Genomic DNA, 22,822 nt, shown 5'->3' on the forward strand with positions numbered 1-22,822 from the left:
ATAGTTCAGTGACTTAAGTGAAAACTTTCAAATAGTTCAATAACCATTTTGTAACTTTTTGAATAGTGACCAAAACGTAAACTTACTAGTAGTTTAGTGACCTTTTGTGTAGTTTACCATTAAATCTATTAGGTCACATTTTGATTAATCACGTACTATGCATAAGTTGTAGATGGAGTCATTATTCTCCAATTTTTATCATTTTAAATTCTTTCACTTTTCGAATTTTGAAATTTTAGTTTTGGCTTGTAAGTCAAAACAATAATCGTTAAATTCGTTAACTAAAATAAAATGGTTTTCTTTAAGTATTACATGGAAGTAGAAAGTTAATATGATATACAATCTAGCAATATATCTGTTGCATAAGATTTCAGAAATAACAAAATTTAACAAACTATTAACAGAAATGTCAAAATTTGAAAAGTAGAAAGACTAAAATGATCAAATTAAGGTATACCAACTTAATTCGCAACCTACTCATAGTACTTTTGATTAATAGCATAAATTGACCAATAATTTATTTATTATAAACATTCGTGGGTCGAGTAGTGAGGAACTCAATACCCCTTAAGCAAAGTTTCGAATTCAAGTCTTATTGATGAATAATTTTGTCCTTATTTAAGAGTCGAGTGATAAGAAGTTAGATGCCCTTTAAATTTTACCATCATCTAAATAAAAATTATAAAAATAGTTAAAAATTTTATAAAATTTTGAAAAAAATAATTAAAATATATAAAATTAAAAGAGAGATATAATACCATTTTACATTTTTATATTACATATACAAATAATTATATTTATTGACTATAAAAATAAATTAATATATTAATTTTTTAAATGTGTATAACTGAATCAAAATTAATGTTTCGTGTATACATTTAAATCATAATCAAAATTTCATATATATAATTACACCAAATCAAAGTTTATGTATAGTTTTAATATTTATCCCTTTACACTAATATAAAACACAAAAAAATAAATAAATTATTGGATTTTATGGTGCAAAAGACTAAATTAAAGTTTTTCTAGAATTTTTTATCGAAATAATATAAAAATAATATAAAAATAGGAAATGAAGCAATTTACCCATTTAATGTTTGGTGTCGCGACATTGTCAGACCACACCATAAAGCCTTTTTTTCAGTTGTCAATCAAAATAAAAAATTTACATATCTAGTCCCTGAATAATTTAATTACTTTAAAAAATATACAGAAATATTTTAATTACTTTTTATTGTATAATCATAAAAAATTGTCATGTGGAGGCAAGTTGTCGAAAGTTGAAAATTTTGAGTTATTATATATATAAAAAAGAGTTGGAGGGTTGGATGTGAAAAGGAAAAGTGTTGGGGGTTTTTTAAGTAATATAAAAAGTAAAGTATTGAAATAATTGGCAAATCAATTTTCCAAAGTCCTTTAAATAAATAAAATTGACTTTCTATCCTCCTACTTTCATACTCAATCTTCTCTTCCTCTTTAATAACATATTTGCTTGACAATTAAATTTAAAATCGAGTTGGGTTTAACGGGGTAAAATTTTCGTAGTGTTTTTTTTTTTATACTCACAAAACTTGAATCCGAAACTTTACTTTAAAAAATTGAACTCTTCACTACTCGACCAACAAACCTAGATAATATCATATAAACACTTATTTATCTTTTAATTTAATTATCATAATAATCATATTTGCAACGAGACACTGGAAGACACAGATCACCTATTTAGAACCTACTCATTCTTCAGGACAATCTGGTTAGCCATTCCATGGGTCATACGGATGGACATGCAAGCTTTAACGGACATCCATGCATGGATAACCACCTGGATACAAGAGTACCCCAACGTAGTGCCAGAACACAAACTAGCAATTCATGGCTGGATCCTCACTCTTTGGCAGATATGGAAACACATGAATGCAATCTCTTTTCTGGTTCCAATCCGGAAACTAGCATCGAAATTTCAGTATCACTATTACTCAGAAACCACAACACCCTCTGATCCAATGCTCGACCCTTCTCTACCCTAATAAATACACCGTTCACAATCATAATATCCCTAATGTACAACTGTGACACATCAACGTCTGGTGCAGTGATCACAATCGGTTATGAATACAACACGCTTGCATTCTACACCACACCCAGAAATGGCAGCCAATCTTTGATGGCCAAGTTCAGATCCATTGGAAACTTCAACCCATCCTCACAGACATCAAGGCGATACACGCAACCACACATCTTACTCATGAGCATAGACACCATCCACTCACCCATATAGTGCACAGACTAGTGTCACGGGCCGCAGTTCAAAGCCCGTGACCATCGCACCAAATGCATCCAATGGAGGTCTATTGCTCAGATGGGGATCATTTGGCCCACGAGAACTGGCCCGATTCAATGAGATATTGGAGAAGCCTGTCAGATTGAAGCCTGGTTGGCCCGATAGCGAAGAGATGGCAACTTAGGCTAATATGGTAACTAATCTTAGAAGATAGAGAGAATCATATATTGTAAAGATTAGATTAGATTTGATATGGCATATCTTGTAAATCCCTAAAATAAAGGGATATGGTTAATCTCGTCCGTCGATGTATTTGTATCTTAACCGTCGGTTTTGGGGGAGCTCAACTATAAATAGAGAGCCTCCCCCTCATTTGTACTCACTCCTGAATTGTTTCATTATTCCTTGTGAATAAGAGAAGTAGAGAGCATTTACTCAAACACTTTGCGAGCGCTCTTTCTGTTGTTCTTTTGCTTAGCTTCTTTTGGCATAAATCGCTTCCGCTGTTCAATTGGTGCCTTGGAGGGGTTCTTAAAGAATCCTCATTGAGATAAGGCTGACTTGGGCGAGTTTGGAGCAAACGGATCGCTTAAGGCCGCACGAATTGCGAGACGAAAGGTCTAACCCCGTGACACTAGCACGACGTGTGACAACATAACAATTCTTCTAGAATTGGGCACCATAACATTAAATTGATTGATCAAATAAAATAATGGAAACAATTTTTTTATATATTTTTTAATAATTTATTCAACAGGTGGGACAAAGGACGAATGAATATGATCTAAAGGATTCACGGGAATCTGAAACTTTGGTACATCCATTGAAGTCCTCGAATAGCTAAGTGGATGTAGAACACGTGTTAAATTTCAATTCGTAATAACGGACGTGCGTAAAATTCTAAGTGGTGGGTAATGTCCAATCATCGGCGTTAACCCTCCACCCCCCCTTTTCTTTTTCTAATTTAATTTAATTTTCTCGCCATTTTTGCCTGCTTTAGCCAAGAAAATCAAATTGTTCAATTTCCTGAAATGCTTCAAGAACACCACCACCACCACCACCACCACCACCATCAACAACTCCTTTCTATCCAATTTCGATCGATAGGGAGAAACAAAAAGAAATCTTAATCTTCTAAAATTATTTTCATTCCTTTTCTTTTTAAGATTCGAGATCGATCGATTGAATCGGAGTTCTTTTTAGTTTTTTTGTTTTCAGATTTGAATTTGTATATAAATTTAAAAGGTAGGAGGGGATTGGAGAGGGGAGAACAAAAATTAAAAAGAAGGGCCGAAAGAGCAGGCAATTTGGCTGAAACATGTCTGCAATAGTTTCAGGGAAGAGATCTTTCTTTGAGGAATTGAGTTCGACACCTCCTGCTTCTAAGAGAATCCGTTGCTCTTCTCGTTTTACTTCTTCTTTCTCTCCTTCTTCTTCGCCTCCATCGCCTCCGTCGTTTTTGATCGATCAATTGATTTCTATTTTTCCTCACATGGATAAGCAGGTACTTTTGCCTTCCTTTTATATGCATATATCATGAAATGGAAAATTATGATAATTTTTATTTATTAGAGTTTTCTTTTTTGTTTTTAATTTTCGTTAGTTTATTGTGATAAAACTTTGAAAGCATTAACTTATTTTACTTTTTTATGGTGAAAGAGTTTGGAGCTAGAATCGGAATCTAGTAAAATTTGCGATTTTTCTTGTGAATTTTCTTAATTAATTGATCTAATTCCAGGTTCTAAAATTAAATTTCATGTTATATTTATTTTAGGTAAATGATTTCAAAAAAATATCATAATCTTGTATGAATGAAAAGTTTAATCCTATAATGGAAAATGAAACTGAGTTATGTTATGTTTGAACAGATGAATTTGAAGATTTGGATTTCATTTATATATAAATTGTGCGAAAAATATGCATAAATTATGTATAAGTCAGTTGAAGTTCAATGATTATATATTTGAAAATTTTAAAAACATCGATTTCAAATTCACTACTAAATAAGCATCTGAGAAATAACTATATTTATATTGTTGTGTGATACTACTTACACTACTTTCTAAATCCACATCCAAGTTCCCAAATACTACTTTAAGAAACTGTATTGAAAACAGATGATTTGATGAAATAATCTATCAATTTATAGGTCCTTGAGAGAGCACTTGAAGAATGTGGAGATGATCTGGATTCAGCCATTAGAAGCTTGAATGAGCTTTGTTTAGGATCTGCCGATAGAAATGCAGCTGCTGCTGATAAAACTGGTGTCGAGTTAGAAGGAAATGTTCAAATTCAAACCCAAGGTATGAATGGAAAACCCTTTTGATTCAATCTTTAGACCCCTTTTTGACTATGAAGCAAAGGAGGTTTAGCAACGTTTTAAATTTTTTGCCAATATATCTTCTTATACGATCATAAACATGTTTAATGTTCGGAACAAACTCATTTAACTAACTACGGAACTAATGGAGCATTGATGGTTTCTTGGCGAGAATAACATTGTTCTGTTTGTAGGTATAACAGCTAATGGAGATGTTCCAACTAAGGAACAAACATCTCCAGAAGGCTTCTCAATGGATGGTTCAGATTGGGTGGAGCTTTTTGTTAGAGAAATGTTGAATGCTTCCAACATCGATGATGCCAGAGCTCGTGCTTCTAGAGCACTGGAGGTTTTCGATAAGTCCATCCATGCTCGTGCCGGAGCAGAGGTGGCCCAAAACTATCACCAGGTTGGTGCTTACTACGGCTGTTACAGTTGCTATTGGTTATGTAATATAGGGATTAAATTGCACAAATTGCTACTTTTGTTGTTTGTAGGAAAATATGATGCTGAAAGAACAACTGGAAACACTAATTCAGGAAAATACTATTCTCAAGCGAGCTGTTGCTGTTCAACATGAGCGCCAGAAAGAATATGAAAATCAAAGTCAAGAATTACAGCATCTGAAGCAAGTAATATCTCAATATCAGGAGCAGTTGAGAACCCTTGAGGTTTGGCTTCATTCACCGGAAGCATATATGCATACTATGTTACTCAATTATCAGTTGGAGTGTTGGCTACGGATATGTGTTAGATACGAACATGCTTAATTTTTTGAGTCTTCGGAAGGTCATATCCTTAGGGTTAATGTATTATTTGGGGTTTGAACTTGCAAGTGTTCTCACAATGGGGTTTGAACTTTTTTTTGGTCTAAATTAATCCTTGATTTTCCTTTAAAAAACAATTCAGACTCCGAGAACAATTGCCAAATTCAGGACTAACTCGAGAAAAAAAAGTTCAAACCCTAATGTGGGAACAATTACCTAGCTCAAGGATTAACTTGAACAAAAAACATAAAAAATCAAACCCCAATGTGGGAACAATTACCAAGTTTAGGCCAAAAAATGGATTAACCCCATATTCTTACAATCAATCTTCACAGATGCATCATATACAGTATCAGACACAAATACTTTAGATCTTTCGGTAATCTGATGAAAATTGTTTGATCATCCTCTCCTAACAGATAAACAACTATGCATTGACAATGCACTTGAAGCAAGCACAGCAAAGTAGTAACATCCCAGGGCGTTTCAACCCTGATGTTTTCTAGTAAGTGTTTTTGCTGATAACTTGGTGTGAAATCTGTGCTTCAATCTTTAGCTATTTTAATTTTAAAGTTTGTATTGTTCTCTTTGCAGAATGGTATAGGCTGCAGTTAAAAGATATGCCTTCGATTTTTTTATAAACAAAAAAAAAAAATACATGAATGGTAGTTTATTTTCCCAATTATATACTTGATGTGGATATTTGATAGTAGAAAACATTTGTAGGCTTTATATGCATGGAGTTTAACCTTTATTTGTGGTTTTTTTTTGTCACAACCTTTTATTTGTGTTACACATACATTCAATGAATTAAAAATTAGATCCAATTTCATTCGGTTCTAAAAACTTGATCAATGATTATAGGTTCTGATCATATTTATTCTTTCTGACACAATACCTAGAATTACTCATAGTTCCTCCTCAATCCATAAATAGGAGATAATGCGTTTTAACACACTCGAGTCCACGTCTTCTTGCATTGGCAACAATGCTCATGTCAATCAAGTTAAGAATTAATTTGATGTAATGATATGGTGACTTATAAAATAATTTTAATAAAAAATTGAAATTAATTTTCTTTTAGTTTTATACCTTTTTTTTTACCACATTGATTGGTTTTGTATCTGTTGATTAGCTTTCACATCGTTTATATGTATCGAATCAGACAAAGTATTGATTTTCAGTTAAAAGAACTTGTTCAACTGATTGGTTTAATCCAATTTTTTTATATATACAATGCAAATGTAAACCGGTAGGCATTTGCCCAAAAACAGAACTACATTTCAATCCCTTTAAAAATTATTAAATTATAATTTTATATATGATAAATTTGCACCTTGATCTCCAAAATAGAAGAAAGAATGTTTAACCCTTTTTAAAAATGATGAAATCATAAATTAATATATGATAAAATTATATTTTTGACATTTCAAAAATTTATAATTCAATTTCGATCCCAATTTTCTAAATTCGAACATGTGTATTTATATGATATAGAAGATATAGCTTAAAGTTTGCATTTTGCTTTCATGATCATGCTATCAAGTTTAGGGTGATAATCGAGTTAAACAGAAGTGAACTTATCATGAAAATCGTGCTTGAAACTAATAAACTCAAGCTACATCAAATTTATTTTAAAATATTTTTAGTTCAAGATAATAATTGTCTAAATAGGGTTTTTATCTATTGAAAAATAAATTCTATCCTCAAACTCAGTTATATGTGATTAACCTCAAATTTAAATCTATATATTTTTTCAATATAGATTGTTGAAGATATTGTGCTTCTAAATAAATAAATAAATTAATATTTTATATTTTTGAATTCCAATTCAAAACAATGGATCTAAACTCAAGCTCAAATAAACATAAACCATTCATCAAGCAAATTTAAGCCATCAAGGATAAACAACTTACATACACAATGGGCACACAATGGGCAGACCATGGAGGCGTTTTAAGGAGTTTCCCTCGCAAGAGCACCTATGCTTCTCTCACAAAAGCATCCTCTTCTTTTACTGTGCTAAAAACTTTTATAACCTTTCTCTTTATCAAAGCTCAGAAAAAACGAATGAGAGATCTAATAATTCTATGTATGTGGGAGAGCCAAACACCAAAATCATTAGACCTAGGCATCTACCCGATCAACCCGAGGCCAAGAATAAAAAGCCTGTAAATATGCACGATAATAGCAAACACAAGGGGAAAGGCCCTTTTAGACGGGTGTTTATTTTAGTGCGGTGTATTTTATTTTCCTTTTATCTTACGTTACAATATCGTTACAGTATCTAATCTTATTATCACCGTTATTTTTACACTAATCGTAAATAAATATACCATCCATTAAAATCCACCATAATTTCTCTTTTACCCAAACCCACCCTAAACTTTACACGTTGCCTTAAGTATAGGGAATAACAACAGTGGATTAGCAACATTTAATGGCCCGAAAATGCAGTCAAGAAACAGTTTTGATAATAGTGACTTGGCACAGCCATGGTACATTTTCTGACTATCCCCACCAATGAGAACGTCACCCCCACAAAAATTTTAGTAATTACTTTCTTCAACCTCCTAACTTAGTAAAAAAAAATTAATTTTTTAATAAGATCGAAATTAAATTATAATTTTTATAATAGTAAAAATATAATTCCATCATTTTAATAGTCTATATCTTTACCATTTTTAAATGATTAAATCAAATTTTATCAATTTTAAGGGATGTCAAAGTGTAATTTTACTTTTACTCATTTAAAATGAAAAAATTTCCATTTTAGGAGGGGTTGGGACCCTTGCCAGCCCCCCTAACTACGCCTCTGCTCCTATTATAGATAATAGGGATAAATCTCAAAAGTATACATGAATTTTGGTCTAATGTGTAATTTTATATATAAACTTTAATTTTGTGCATTTTTATACATGAAATTTTGATATTGCATAGATAAATAATTATATTTACCCAATATAGACATAAATTGATGCATTTTTTCTTTAAATGTTTATGATTGAATAAAAATTAAAATTTCATGTATACATTTGAACCACAACCAAAGTTCTTGTAAAATTTTGAGATTTATATTGGATAAAATAATGGAGTCACCAACAACTGTTGGCTATATATATATATTGGTACAATGATGATTCGAACTTTAGTTATTCTTGGGGGAATGTGAACATCCGACCAATAAGCTACAATTGTTGGGTCTAACGGTAAGGCATATTACACTTCTAAGAGAAGGAATTGAGTTTGAACATCGAAGACAACATTATTGGGAGAAGTAGCCACGAACCCTGGAAGGATTAGCTTCTATGGATCGTAAAACAAACATGAAAATCTCAAAATTATCTGATTTTCAAGTACATTATAAATTGGGAGAGGGGATTACATCTATAGGGTTTGAACTTTGAGCAATGATCATTCGATGCCAAACAAGGGAATTAACCAATAAACCTTAAACCCCAATAATATTATGACTTAATTGTAAGATTGGAGTCTTAAACCCCGATAGTTTAATTTCTGCGAGTTCTTTCCAGATTTGATTTCAGTTTAAAGACATGAAACCTACCCCCTAATTCTAATAAGAATTATTATTGGGAATTTTCAATTGAAAAAAAACATTTCTAGCTAACTAGATAAATAGAATATATTTTTGACTTTGTTTAGACATAAGTAAATGAAAATTCATAATCATAATAATGAATAATTTTATAATAAATTTAATAATTTATTAAAAAAAGAAATACATAGAATTAGAATAATTAAAATAATACAAATAGGATAGAATAGAATAAATGAGAAGGAGTCAAAGTGATATAATACAAAAAAAAAGAAAGAACCGAGTTCTTTTTTTTAGTCTATCTAAAACAAAATAGGAGATCATATGAAAAATGTAGCCGATTCTTTTGTTTCCTTGGGTCACTGGCCATCCGCCGGAGTTTTGAGGTTAATACTGACAATTTAGCAACAAATCCAATAAATCTAAGTGTAGTCCTTGGATTATTGATCTTTTTTGGAAAGGGAGTGTGTGCGAGTTGTTTATTTCAAGAATAGACTGGATTCACTCAGTTGTACTTTTTTTCATTATAACTAGGAAAGAAAAGAGTGCATGATCCCATGAATTACTTCTGAATAAATTTTTAAAATCATATTATAGAACCATAGCATTTCGTTTAATTTATGCGAGCTCTTTCCAAATTTGATTTCAGTTTAAATCCCATGCCTATTATTGTGGGCTTTGTCTAGATATATTTCAAATTTTTCGGACCGTTATAATAATTTAATTATAGTTTTAGTTATTTGAACAGGCAAATCTTCCATTGTTAATATTCTAAAATGGTTCATAGGTTTCAAAGTATTCTAACTAAGTTATTAAAGTATTAACATTGTATTAATTAAGTCATTCAATTAATCTAATCACTAACTTAAACATTACGAACTAATTTTGATACGACATTAAATATATTTTAAACACGTAAATTAATTTATAAGCACATATATATATATTTACCGCAAGCCCCAAAACGTAAAATCCAAACTATATAGCTCTAATTTGTACGTATATCTTTACAATTTCATCACTATATTTGCCATTAACCCTAAAGTAAAATAATGGGACGAATTTTGGTTGAAACAGTTTGGTAAGATATAGTACGGCTAAAATGAGATCCACGTGCATGTTCTGAAAACCACGTATTATATAAAAATAAATATTTGGTATAATGATTTATTTGATCCTCAAATTTTATAAAAAATTATTTTAGTCATCTATTTTATTTTTCGTCTTTTTTTAATTTTTGAAATTGTATTGTTTGTCAAACCACTCAAGATATATAAAAAAATTAGCATTTATTAACTTGCTGATGTTGCGTAAACATGGATCGCCACGTTTTAATCACATTTTAATTATATTTCTCTAATTATTTTTTTAATGTAAAATAAATTTAAAAATTCTAAATCAAATGAAATGAAATTATAATAAATAATCTAAAAAATGGGACCAAACCGGATTATAGAGGTTGAAATTGATTGAAGTTCATAAAATTTATTTATTTAAGCAGTACATTTTTCAGTGAATTCACATGGTCGGTCGATTGGTCGATTCCTTCCCTTCTAGGCCATCTACTGCCGCTACAAATATGGTAATACCCAACATTGGTGCAACATTTTAAGTTTTCATTTATTATTTTCAAAAATAAAAATATTTGTATTTGACTGTGGTAAATACACATTTTATCTTTTGAGTTTGGATTAAAATTGATATTCGAATTTAATTTTCATCACATATTTTAGTCTATTTTTATAAATATGTTAAAATCGAGGTGGTATAAATCAATCATGTTTAGACACGTGGTATACATACCATGTCATCAACTGATGCACTTGCCATATATAACAACCTTATTTGTCCACGTTATTTAGCTGAATGGAGTTACAAACATATGGGCTAACATGTGTGACCAAAACCAATTTTGGGTATCAATTTGAAACAAAAAATTATAGGTACTAACTCGAACATTAAATTTAAGTTTAAGTACCAAAAAGTATATTTATCCTAAAAAAGAGATGAATCTTTAAAATATCAAATATAACTTTTTTTTAACTGAATAAATATAATTATCTGTATATATACCGATTAAATATAAAAGAGTGAAATGTAATAAACTAAAATCAAAATCAAAGTTTGATATATACAATTGCACTAAAATTTAAATCGATTTTTTGTACTATATTGGTAAAACTACATTTTTAGTCCCTTTCAATTTCAATATTGAACAAATTGGTAATCTTTGTCAATTTTGGAAGTGAGTAACTAAGGGTAATTATTTACAACATTAATGATTTTCGTCAATTCTACATTTTTTTATTGATACGATAACAAATTTAGTCTTCATAGGTTACAGTGACACATATGCCAAATTGGTATTAATTTAACAAATTTAGCCCACAACATTTATACTTTTTTGTCAATTCAGTCATTGGTTTAACAAATTTAACCCGCAAAATACTACACATTTGCAGAATATATAAACATTAACGTTGTGATTAATCACTTTCGAAATTTAAAAAGATTAAATTGTGAAAGACTTGAAAATATATTATATTTTGCATAATTAATCGAATTTTAATGTATCCTAAACAAAAACTATAAATATAAAAATAATTTAAGTATGATTATAAGACGAGAAATTACAGAAATACGAAAATGACACTAATATAATACTTTGTCAGGTCTAATTAAAAAGCAGGCCCAGGAATCAGGTGGTTTCAGTATGGGCTAGTACAATGGTGGCCCATAGACGTTTACACTGAATAAAATTAAATTCATATCAAAATAAAATAAATAAATAAACCCCATTCTATTTTTTTAAAAAAACCCCCCAAAGATACCTTTTTTGTAGTTTAGGGTTTATTTATTTATTATAATTTTATAAAAATATAAAAATTTCAAAAGTGTATAAATTATTTCTCCATTAAATCAATCTTAAATAATAATAAAAATCTTAAATATATATATAATTGAATTGATGAAGAGTATATTGATCCTTGAGGTTGGTGGTTAAATGAAATTTACCATGCTTGGAAATTATGTACATCAATGATGATGTACAAATGATAATAATAAAAGACATTTATTGGTGCCATAATTTGTCTCTTTAGTTTTTATTGTATGTCAAACATTAAAACGTTACTTACATCACACTGACTTAATTTATATGGTTGGGGTGGGTGAATTTTCTTTCGTTTTCAAATTTAGGGTCGCGGTTTTATATATGTATTGAATTATCTCATCATAAGTTTTGATTATATCTGCTCTTCTTGTCACAATTATAAGATAATGTGCTTCAACACACTCAAACTCACAACCTCCTTGTATTAGTAACAACGCTCACGCTAATTGAACTAAGACTCCATCGACTTTTATATATGTATATTTGAATAATGGCTTCTCAATATGTTCTTTGGTTTCAAATATATACTTGTAATTCTAAAGTTAATTGCACTAGACATCTTCAAATCATCGATGTTATGTCAATCAGATCCTTCAATTATTGAAATTGTTAATTTGACTGTCAAATACGAAACCTTATTAAGTATCGTTTAAAATGAATATTGTAAAAATCTTTGTTTCGAGGTTTTTGAATCTTTTACAAAAGATATATTTGTCACTCTCTCTTTTCGGTTTTACTTTATTCTTAGTTTTTACTTTAAATTATGCCATATAAGAATTGACATGTCATTTTATGGTTAAACATGCCATATAATATTTAAATATAAAAATAAATTAAATTGGAATAAAAAGTTTTTTCAAACCTGATACGGGCCGAATCAAATGGGCCAAGTGTAGGGCCATCCCATCAACATCAAGTAACAGGTATATGTATAAACTCATCTTTGTTTTTGCTCTTATTTGAAATAACCAAATTTATTTATTTATTTTTCCAGAAACATCTGGACAAAAATAAAAATAAAAATAAAAAAATAAAGAAGAAATATTTTACATATTCATGATTGATGATCGCCTCTAGGTTTGGGTTTAAAAAAACAAAACATCAAAGATTGGGGACCATAAACAACCCATACCTATAATTTCCAATAATTATAATCAAAATCACAACTCACATGGTTGCATGTGATTCGAATGGGATTTTTTTTTTAAAAGAATTAATTGCATCAAATGTTCTGGAGTTATGGTTAAGTTCTAAATTGACCACTAATTTCAAAATATTTTACTATCACTTTAGTGGCAATCAAGTTTTTCTATCAGCCTAGTTATTAGTTTAGCCACTAAATGTCAATCCGGATATGATATAAAAGCATTTTTACCACACACAATGGGGATTTTAAGGCCCAAAATTGAAAATCATACAATTTGGTTCCTTTATGAATAATGAAATTTTAAGTTAATATATGGTAAATTTGTAATTTACCCCCAAAAAATGAAAAAATATATGTTTAATCCAAGTTGCATAATTACACGTACTTCACATCATATCTAACTTAACATTTAATGCCCAACCTAACAACATAATAATCTAATTGATATGATAATAATACTTTAAAGTGAGTTGAGATCAATCTAAAATCTAGAAAAAAATAGTTTGAAGATGAAAATGCAATTAACCCATAAATTTTATCCCTTTGGTTATGGGGGCAGGGTATCTTTTAAATTCTCTTTCATGTTTAAATTTGTCCTTAAAATTTTATTCAATGTTGAGCTTGAGTTTAATTTTGCTTTCCTTCACCTATCTGGCTGTATTATATGTATATACCCCACTGCGCACTCACTCACCAGTAAAGCAACCAATTTTCATATATATATATATTGAAGTAAACTGTAATTGGTGAGTGAAAATAAACCCTACCAACCCCATTTTTTCCCTCTATAAAGCTGGTGTACATATTATATATTGGTAGAGTGGTCCTTGAAAGTTTTTGGAACACCCTTCTTCTTCATCTTCATCACTATCTGTGTTTTTTTAGAGCTTTTGTGAGACCAAATTTAGTGATTTTTTTCCCCTTCTTTTTTCTTCTTTTAAAGTTCTGATCATGCTTTTCCACAGCTTTCTTGAACTTTCTTTGTTTTCCATCATAAAAGAATTAGCTAATAGCTAGATACATGTATATATATGTGTATGTATATACCATGGAAGCTCAAGAAAGCTGTGGGAGAACATGATGACAATTCAGGACTTGCTTTTTTTCTGGTTTAAGTTAGATATATACACACTGAAGACGAACAAGGTAAGCTTTTTTAAGCTCTCAAAATTATTACCAGTTCTCTTCTTCTTCTTCTTTTGCTTATAGAAATTATGATTCATAATTCTTGCAGCTTTTCTCAGAATAAAGGTTTCTGGTGCTGAATTACAAGGTGGGTTTTCCATCTTTTTCTTGAATATTATATATATATATATATGTTTTTCATGATGATTTTATACATTTCTTGCCATGCATGAACATGGAGACAATAACTAGACTTTAATTTATGTGAAATTGAGCTAAATCATCTTCTTCTTTAAAATTTTTTAAAACAATAATCTTTGTTATTTCCAGCATTTTAATTGATTCAAAAAATATGATTTTTTGTTTTCTTTTTTTGACAATCAACAAAGTTGATAGTTCTTACTGTTTGTCCTTTGCCCTTTCACTCTAATTACTATGTGGGAAAAAAATAGTCAACCTTTGGTTTCACTCTCTTTCGATCCATATAAATATCGTGTTTATATTTTATATAATTTTCTCATTTTTAATAATTTATCTTCTCCTACAATGAGTTTCTTGGGTTCTTCTTGCTCTCTCGGATTGTTTAACCTACATATCTTATATAGGATTAATCCCTCTAAGACCCTTTTTTTTCTTTTATAACGATAAACCATGCATTAATTGTTCATCGCATTAATTCATATCGAATTTCTCAATAAAAAGTTCTCATATAATATGTTCACTGTATTTGAGTAACACCATTACTATCACCAAAATTTTAAAATTCCGACCTCAAACATGTTTAAACACATGATAGCATTTAATGTTATCACTATGATATCATAATTTACACAACATTTCGTACATTCTTGAAATGGTGGCGGATTTTTTTGAATACCCTATTCCAATTTTAAGTTTATTGAATATTCATCCAAAAAACCAACATTGGTGGACAAAAGAATAGGTAAGGGACATGCATAAAGTTTATCTACCTCTTCTTCCCACCTACTTTTTCTTCCCTTTGTTTTCATTTGTCTCTTTCTTTTTCATTTCGTGTTTAGGTTTCATCTAATTATATTCCAACAAGTAGATCAATGGGTACCAAGGATTAAATTGAACTATTAAATTTATTATTGTTAATTAGCACGTATATCCTTTTAGGCGAAGGAAATTTAGTAAATAAAGCAGTGATCTACAATTAAAGAGAAGGGTGAGAAGAATCTAACAAGATATAGAAAACCCCAAAAAAGAAAAGAAAGGGGGCTATAATTAAGGTGTAATCAAGATTGAATATGGGACCATTTTGAAAAGAAAAAAAAGATCATAATTGAGTATGATAAGGAATCTTTACCTAATTCAAAGAAGGCTTTGAAACATACGTAATTTTGAAATGTTTAGCTACTCCTGTTGATCTATAAATTGGGATTTTTTGGAGCTTGAAAAAATTTATGTTTAAATTTTATTTTATATTTATATAAAGAAGTAAGTGTAATTGGGAAGACAGAGGGTGATGGTGAGCACAGTAGGAAATAATTAACAAGAAAATAAAAGCAATGGTATATGACTTTTATTTTTTATATATAATTTTGTTAATATTAGATATTATCTAGCTTTCATGAATTGCTGCAGTGCAGCTTTTATTTTTATTTTTAATTTATTATTATTATTATTCAGAATGAATTCAATTATTGAGAAAGCATGGGGAAAAGGTGACAATAATTCAAACACTTTTATGCATCTGCAATTTACCATTTCAAGCTGCTATATACTCACATTGTAGCTTTTTAGAATTAAATAAAGATCATATGTTTGTTTATTTTTTAATTTTATTTTTATTTTTTAAAGTTGAGAGATCTCATGTGATCAGGGAGATTTTTAATGATTTCTCATCATCATGATTCTTATTGTACATTCCTTGGTTGAATGGTATAATTGCAACTTTAATCTATATTTCAATTTAATCCTTTTAGACTCTTTATTGAATGGAGAATTTTCATTTTTAGCTCCTCTTAGGAGTCGAAAAATCAATTTAAACCATCTTAATACATACATTTTAGCTTTGAGCATCCATAGGCACATACCTCCCAAACACTTGAAAGTGTTATAAAGTATCTCAAATCCAAGAAACAAAGAGTGTGGACGAAATTTCCCATCCATTTGAATACAAGTTGAATTTTCTTTTTGGGTTTTTTTTATAGAGGGGCAATGAAAATAGACTAGTGGTGGCACATCAACACCCTCAAAAGAAAATCATACCCTTTTTCAAGTTAATTATTATTGTCATTATAAGAAAGCAATAGTGGAAAATTTTCTTTTAAGTTTTTCCTTCTTTTTCTTTTTTATCCCTTTCAAACTAGTCTATGTAATTAAGCAAACAATGCAAGTACTAAATCCACAAGTGAGATTTTGTGGGGGAAGGATGAAGGGAGGGCAGCCGTTCATGTTTTTGTACACAGTTGAATCAATACATACATCCATTCGTTGTAGTTTCACTTTGGTGATTCACTAACAATTAAATCATGAATGTGGCCTTTTGTTTGTTGTTGTATTCTTGCTATTGAATCTAACGTTGGTGGTCCAAATAAAATGTTGAAAAGTTGAGAGGTAAATGTGAAGATTTTGTTTTGAAAAAGTTTAAATTGAATATTTGCTAATTCAAAGAGATCAAAGTTGATATTTCTCCATTCAACAAAAGGGATTCAATGAAGGATCGAGTTTGGTTCGGTTCAATTGGGTTTTTTGAACCATTTATACTAATTTGATTCGAATCCAAGTTTTTCGTATTAATTTTGAGTTTTGAGGTTTTGAATTTGACAAAATGAGGTTTATTTTAAGACATTTGGACAAGTAAATAAAAAAATAATCAAGAACTTTTATATGGATTTTTATATATTATATATAATTTTTGAGGCATTCCAACTAGGATAATTATTCTGAAGTAAAAAACTCCACAAATGGGTTTAAGATGATGCCAAGTGTTTTTTAATTATTTAATTATTATTTTATTATACTCTAAAAACAAATGAATCGATCTTGACCCATTTGTGAAGTTTTTTACTCCATTAGCGGTGTATAGATCATTACCCGTTTTAACTATTTTAAATATAAAATATTTATTTTTACATAATAAAAATTAAATTAAATAAAAAATAGATTTCAATTCGACTAAGATAACCATGATCTTTTAATTTGTGCTTTATAAACCGATCAAACACTTTATTTTGGATCAATTTTTAATTTCTCGGTTTACTCAGCCCTAAATTTCTACATCCTACTTACTCTTAACTACGCCTCTATTTGAAAAAGTTTTACTTAAATATCACATTCAAAATCGTAATCTTTCTTTTAAAGAGGCATCAAACTTGTTACCATTCTCGGTTGAACAAACACCAGTAACTAAACAATTAATATTCCATACAACTGGCGCCTGTGAACAAACTGAAAGGGAAATGGCAAGGGCAAAGCAATAATGGCGCCCCCATGTGTCGTGGGGAAAAAAAATTTCAGTCACGTCGCTTTTAAGGCATAACTCTTTGTTCCAACCATTGGAGCATTAGGAGTACAGCAAGTGAAACTGAAACAAAGCAGGGGCCTGCCCTTTTATCCGATGTGGGAAGTGCGCCCAACAATGACAAATTGCCAACTTTGTGCTGACTACCAGGATGAAAAGTAATATGTAAATAATAGTTTCGAGTTTGAATTTTGTTGGTAAAATACAAGTAATAAGGAGAGTTTTGTTTTTGTTTAAGTTTTCTTTCGACTCGATTTCATAGTAATTATGGTTCAATGTGACGATCATGTAACAAAAGATCTTGAACCCAAAAAGTATGGTCAACCATCATCATGACTCATGACAATAGCTAAGCTTTCAATTACATATTTCGAGGTTACGGCAGTTTTATAAATATTTTTCGAAATTAAGAACTCGAGCTTATGTCACATTTCAATAAGATGAGAATTAAATCCTCATATCCACGACCCTTTTCCATTATATATAATTGGTTTTTGCGAGGGAAAGAAAAATTAATATTAAGTTGTTTTATTTAATTGAGTTTCTTAATCGAGTTAATATTGAGTTGATTTATAACATCGACTCAATCAAATCTGTGTATATATAGTATGGAAAAAAGATATTCAGACATAAACCTAATTTTGCCTGCATACAAACAGCAAAACATGCAAGGAAGAAAAGCAGCAATGTGTGTTACAGAAATTAAGTGTATCAGTTCTTTGCATATGTGTGTAAAATTAGGTACTGAGACACATGCACATGCACATGCACATCACATAAGATTTATTTTTGTTCAAATCAGCATTCTCAACTTGTGTAAGTTTCTTTAAAGAGAAAGTGATGGAAATGAAAATTGAGATTAATATTATTATAACTATTACCAAATTACAGGCAAATAATATACAGACAACAAGACAAATGGTTGCAGTGTCTTTTAAGACCAAGATTATTCAACCAGACATTCACAAAACACAAGGCAATCACAGCTTTTTAGAAATAGCTAATAATAACAATCAATAATTATTATAATTATAATGATCATATCTTAAATCATTTCCTTCCCTTTTAACCTTATCAATGCAATATTCTTAAGTTCTAGCTAGGTTCTCCAATGATATACATGTTTGTAGTTATTTATTTATTTATTTATTTTTTATTATAAATAATAAATAGGTAAATTTTAAAAGAATTATATGAAAATTTTCCAATTATTTTATTAAGGGATAAGATAAAATTTATTTGTAAATTTATTAACATGGTTACTTTTATACTCAAATATGTGTTAATATTTCATATACCTATAATTTCAAAAGCAAAATTTAAATATTCTTACTTGTCTATTTCTTTATTACACCCTAAATAGAACATGTGTCATTCTTTTAATTTAGCATAATAATTTTTTTTAGTCCTCCAATTTTATATAAAAAAAATCTTTTATTTAATTTTTTAACTCTTTTAGTCTTTGAACTTAATTTTTTGTCAAATCACTTCAAAATGGAAGGAAAAGTTAATGTCTGTTAATTTTTCTGACATGGCATATACGTGAATTGCCACGTGGATGACATGTTAGCATTTAATCAAACTTTATAATTTTTTGAATTTTTTAAAATTTAAAAATTAATTAAATGATGATGTGTCATCCATGTGGCAATCCATGTGTATGTCCCATCAGCAAAGTTAAAAACGGTTGAAATTTTCATATATTTTGAGGTAATTTGATAAATAAAAAAACACAAGTTTAATGGCTAAAAAAGGTGAAAAATTAAATTGATGGCTAGAATGATTTTTATTTTATTTTTTTGTAAAGTTGAAAGGTCAAATAATTTATTATGCCTTAATTTTACTAACAATATATATATGCACTAAAAAAATTTTAATTTTGAGATTAAATTTTATTTAAATATCACCCATATATATATATTAATTTTGAGATTCTTAATGTAATTTTAAGCCTAATAATTATCTAATCAACTTAGTAGAATCTTGAAGATGAGCGAACACGAACCGTAATAAGATTCTTTTGAAATTGCAATCTCTGAATAACATTGATGCGATCTAATCTAGTACTCAATCGACATGTATATAAGTACTGTTATTAATATAATTATAGATACATACATACATATATGTGAGCCAGGATTAGTTGGGGGGGCAATTAAGACATGCATGGATCACATAATTAAAGTAGTTAGATGGGATGATCTGTACAACAACGTCAACAAACGAACAAAACACTTAGCCTTTTTAACTGGATCATTAACATTTTCTCGTGAATATATATCAGAATACAGCTAATTTAATACACATATATATATAATTCAGATCATTGTGCTTTCTTCTCATTGTTTAATGGCTGTCAAAATTAGTACAAAACATTATCCCTTCATTTAGAGTTTTTTTTATTAAAAAAAAACACTAATTTGTCTATCTAGATCCACTTAAAAGGAAGGCACCAACATTCAGATCTGGTTTTTTATTTTTTATTTTTGCAAATATACCCTCACGACAAGACAGCATGTTTTAAAGATACTCTAGAACCCCTTTTTCTTACAGCTGAGTTGTCCTTTGTCATATAAATGTATATGAAGAAGAAAAAACCCTAATGTAAGCAAAATCAAAGTGGGGTTTTATAGTAATCAGTATTGGATGAAATGTTAAGGCACGAGCAGATTGATGACATTACATTTGGGAACTTAAATTCGAAATCTTAAAAGATGAATATAACAGTTACAAACCCTAAAAATATTAATGGATTTAGGGTAAACTTTGATGAATTGGGTGGGGATTTTTCAAATCAGAAAAGCTAGGCCAAAGGCTAATGCAAGTGGTCCTTAAGGTAACATTCAATATAACAAGAACTTTAATGGCTCATTATTTGAGCCCTAGCAAACTCTATAATATGGTTAAAATATTTTTTTTTCCAACCAGTCAAAACAGAATATTTTAAATGGCATTTATATATGATTGTAAAACTTATAAATGAATGGTATTCAATGTAAGATCAGATCGGTCCAAAACCAAAATTAAGACCGAACACAATTAAGATCCAAAGCTAAACACAGCGAAGACAAGAATCTAGAGACCAAGTTCGAGTCTTAGGATTAACATGCTCTAAATTGTAGCGTAAGCTGTAATTGTATATAAAAGAATACAGAGATAAACATATTCAGATCATGTAAAGAAGAAATGAACATTGAATTTATTAAATCACTGACTTTTTGACTTTGACTTTGACCCTGTTTGTATCTTCCCACAGCTTTATTGAACCGCAACAACGTACTCGTATGTATGCAACACCATCAACGACAATGAATGAATGAATGATCTGATTACATGAAATTGCAGTTCAAGAAAGCTGTGGAAGAATACGAAGAGAGCCATGTTTTTTGTTCTTTCTTTTCTTTTTCCTCTTATCGCTACCAACCTTTTTCTGCAAAAGAGGAAAAGAAAGGGAAAACCCTAAAGCTTCATAGGCAGCCATGGCTGCAAAATCCAAAAGGACAAAAAGAGAGAGAAAGAAATGGGAAAAAGGGTGAGTTTTCATTTCATAGGGTCGTGTAGGTAATGAAGGAAAGAAGGGTTTATTTATAGGGAAAACGACTCAGTTTCTCTTTGGCCACCAATCCCGAGAAAGAATATTGGGAGAGAACGGAGAGAAGAGGGGGTGCTCTTAATATTTTACTCAACCCTAGTTTTTTTTGGATAATTATTTATAGGGTTAAATCTATTTATTAGGGCATAAATTTGCCAATTATCTTCTGTGAATAATTTTTTTTGTCTAAGTTAATTTTTGAATTTGACCATTTTTTTATATTGAAATTTATTTTTTTTGTCTAAATTAGTCCCTGATATTTCTTTGAAAATCCTAAAATTCATGTCACAATATGGGAATAATTGTCAACTTCATACCCCTAACATGGGAATGGTTGCTAAGTTTAAGGACTAACTTAGACAAAAAAATTCAGACATCAATGTGAGAATATGAAGTTTTTTAATTTTTAAAATTTCAATCTTCACTAAATGGTACTAGTCATTAATTTTTTTCTATTTTCAAAATCTTATAGTGGCAAATTTATTATCGAATGTGTAATAACATGTCAACTTACTATTTTCACATAATACTCACAAAAAATGTCATGTCATTTATTTAACAACTAGTGCTCGAGTCAAAACTGAATTTTCAAAATTTTGAAAAGTATAGGGTGAAAAATGATCAACTTAGAGTATAAAGGCTAAATCTGCACTTTACGCATGGTATATGATTAATAGTAGAATTTGATTTAACTATTATCGTTTTGTTCATGACTGAAATTTTAAAATTTGCAAAGCACATAGCCAAAAATTGATTATAGAAACTAAATCCATAGCTTACATATAATATAAGGACTAAAATCAAATTTTGACCTTTTTTAAATTCTAGATTTTGTGACTAGGTTTATTTTTCACGTATAGTTTACGTTTTTATTTTTTATTTTATCAATTGGGTTGATGTGTGTTTTTTTATGGTATAGAATTTTAAAAATGTATAATGATTTTTTTGGCATGGTAGGAAAGTTAATAAACGTTAGTTTTTTCATTCATTTTGGAGTGATTTGACAAAAAACGAAAGTTCAATGACTAAAAAGACGAAAAATTAAATGGAAGACTAAAATAACTTTTTATATAAAGTTGAAAAGTCAAAAAAATCATTATACCTTCTAAAAATAAAATATAAAGAAACTGAACACTTGATAATTTCTTATCAAATAAAAAACACATTTTATCATCAATATACCAAATAGTAATATTTTTAAAATTTTTAATAATAAAAAAATTAAAATGAAAAAAATTTCATTTAGACCCTTAATAATTTATAAAATTTTAATTTAATAATAAAATTATATTTTAGCCTCTTAAAATGATAAAATCTAAATTTAATATTTTAAAAATAAAAAATATAAACTATGAAAATAATTAAATTATATTTTTACTATAGTAAAATAAAAAAAATTAACTCCGCCGCTGAAAGTAAATTGTAAACCTTTGTATAGTTAGAAAGCCGAAAACGATTTGTTTGATTACGCTTTACCATAACGTGGAGAATTATCTTAACATTATTGTTGTATATTTTTTGTTTAAATTAATGAGCGGCTGGGATGCATATTGCCGGATCTAACGGTGGATGTTACCCTAGTGGGGGCAAACACGTGGGCCCACTTTAGATCTGTCCACACATTTGGGACTAATTAATCGCCCACGCG

At 29.3% G+C, this 22,822-nt stretch overlaps 1 protein-coding gene and 1 long non-coding RNA gene across 5 annotated transcripts; both read left to right on the forward strand.

The window, feature by feature from the left end:
• Positions 1 to 3,181: 3,181 nt before the first annotated feature.
• LOC121225223 (uncharacterized) lies at positions 3,182 to 6,125 on the forward strand. 4 transcript variants are annotated; one of them, XM_041109438.1, is made up of 6 exons: positions 3,195 to 3,788; positions 4,434 to 4,587; positions 4,799 to 5,013; positions 5,102 to 5,275; positions 5,791 to 5,876; positions 5,966 to 6,125. In XM_041109438.1, coding segments are annotated over exons 1-6 (816 nt in total). In that variant the 5' UTR covers positions 3,195 to 3,602; the 3' UTR covers positions 5,967 to 6,125. The 4 variants fall into 4 exon arrangements, with proteins under 4 accessions (XP_040965371.1, XP_040965372.1, XP_040965374.1 ...); XM_041109440.1 differs by having other exon boundaries at positions 3,217 to 3,788; positions 4,808 to 5,013; XM_041109437.1 differs by having other exon boundaries at positions 3,182 to 3,788; positions 5,791 to 6,125.
• A 7,564-nt stretch (positions 6,126 to 13,689) lies between these two features.
• Positions 13,690 to 16,619, forward strand: LOC121225224 (uncharacterized). The gene is made up of 2 exons (XR_005923137.1): positions 13,690 to 14,113; positions 14,202 to 16,619. It is a non-coding gene; the product is annotated as an uncharacterized lncRNA (long non-coding RNA).
• The last annotated feature ends 6,203 nt before the right edge of the window (positions 16,620 to 22,822 follow it).

Source organism: Gossypium hirsutum, chromosome D13, assembly GCF_007990345.1.
Source record: "Gossypium hirsutum isolate 1008001.06 chromosome D13, Gossypium_hirsutum_v2.1, whole genome shotgun sequence".
NCBI lineage: Eukaryota > Viridiplantae > Streptophyta > Magnoliopsida > Malvales > Malvaceae > Gossypium > Gossypium hirsutum.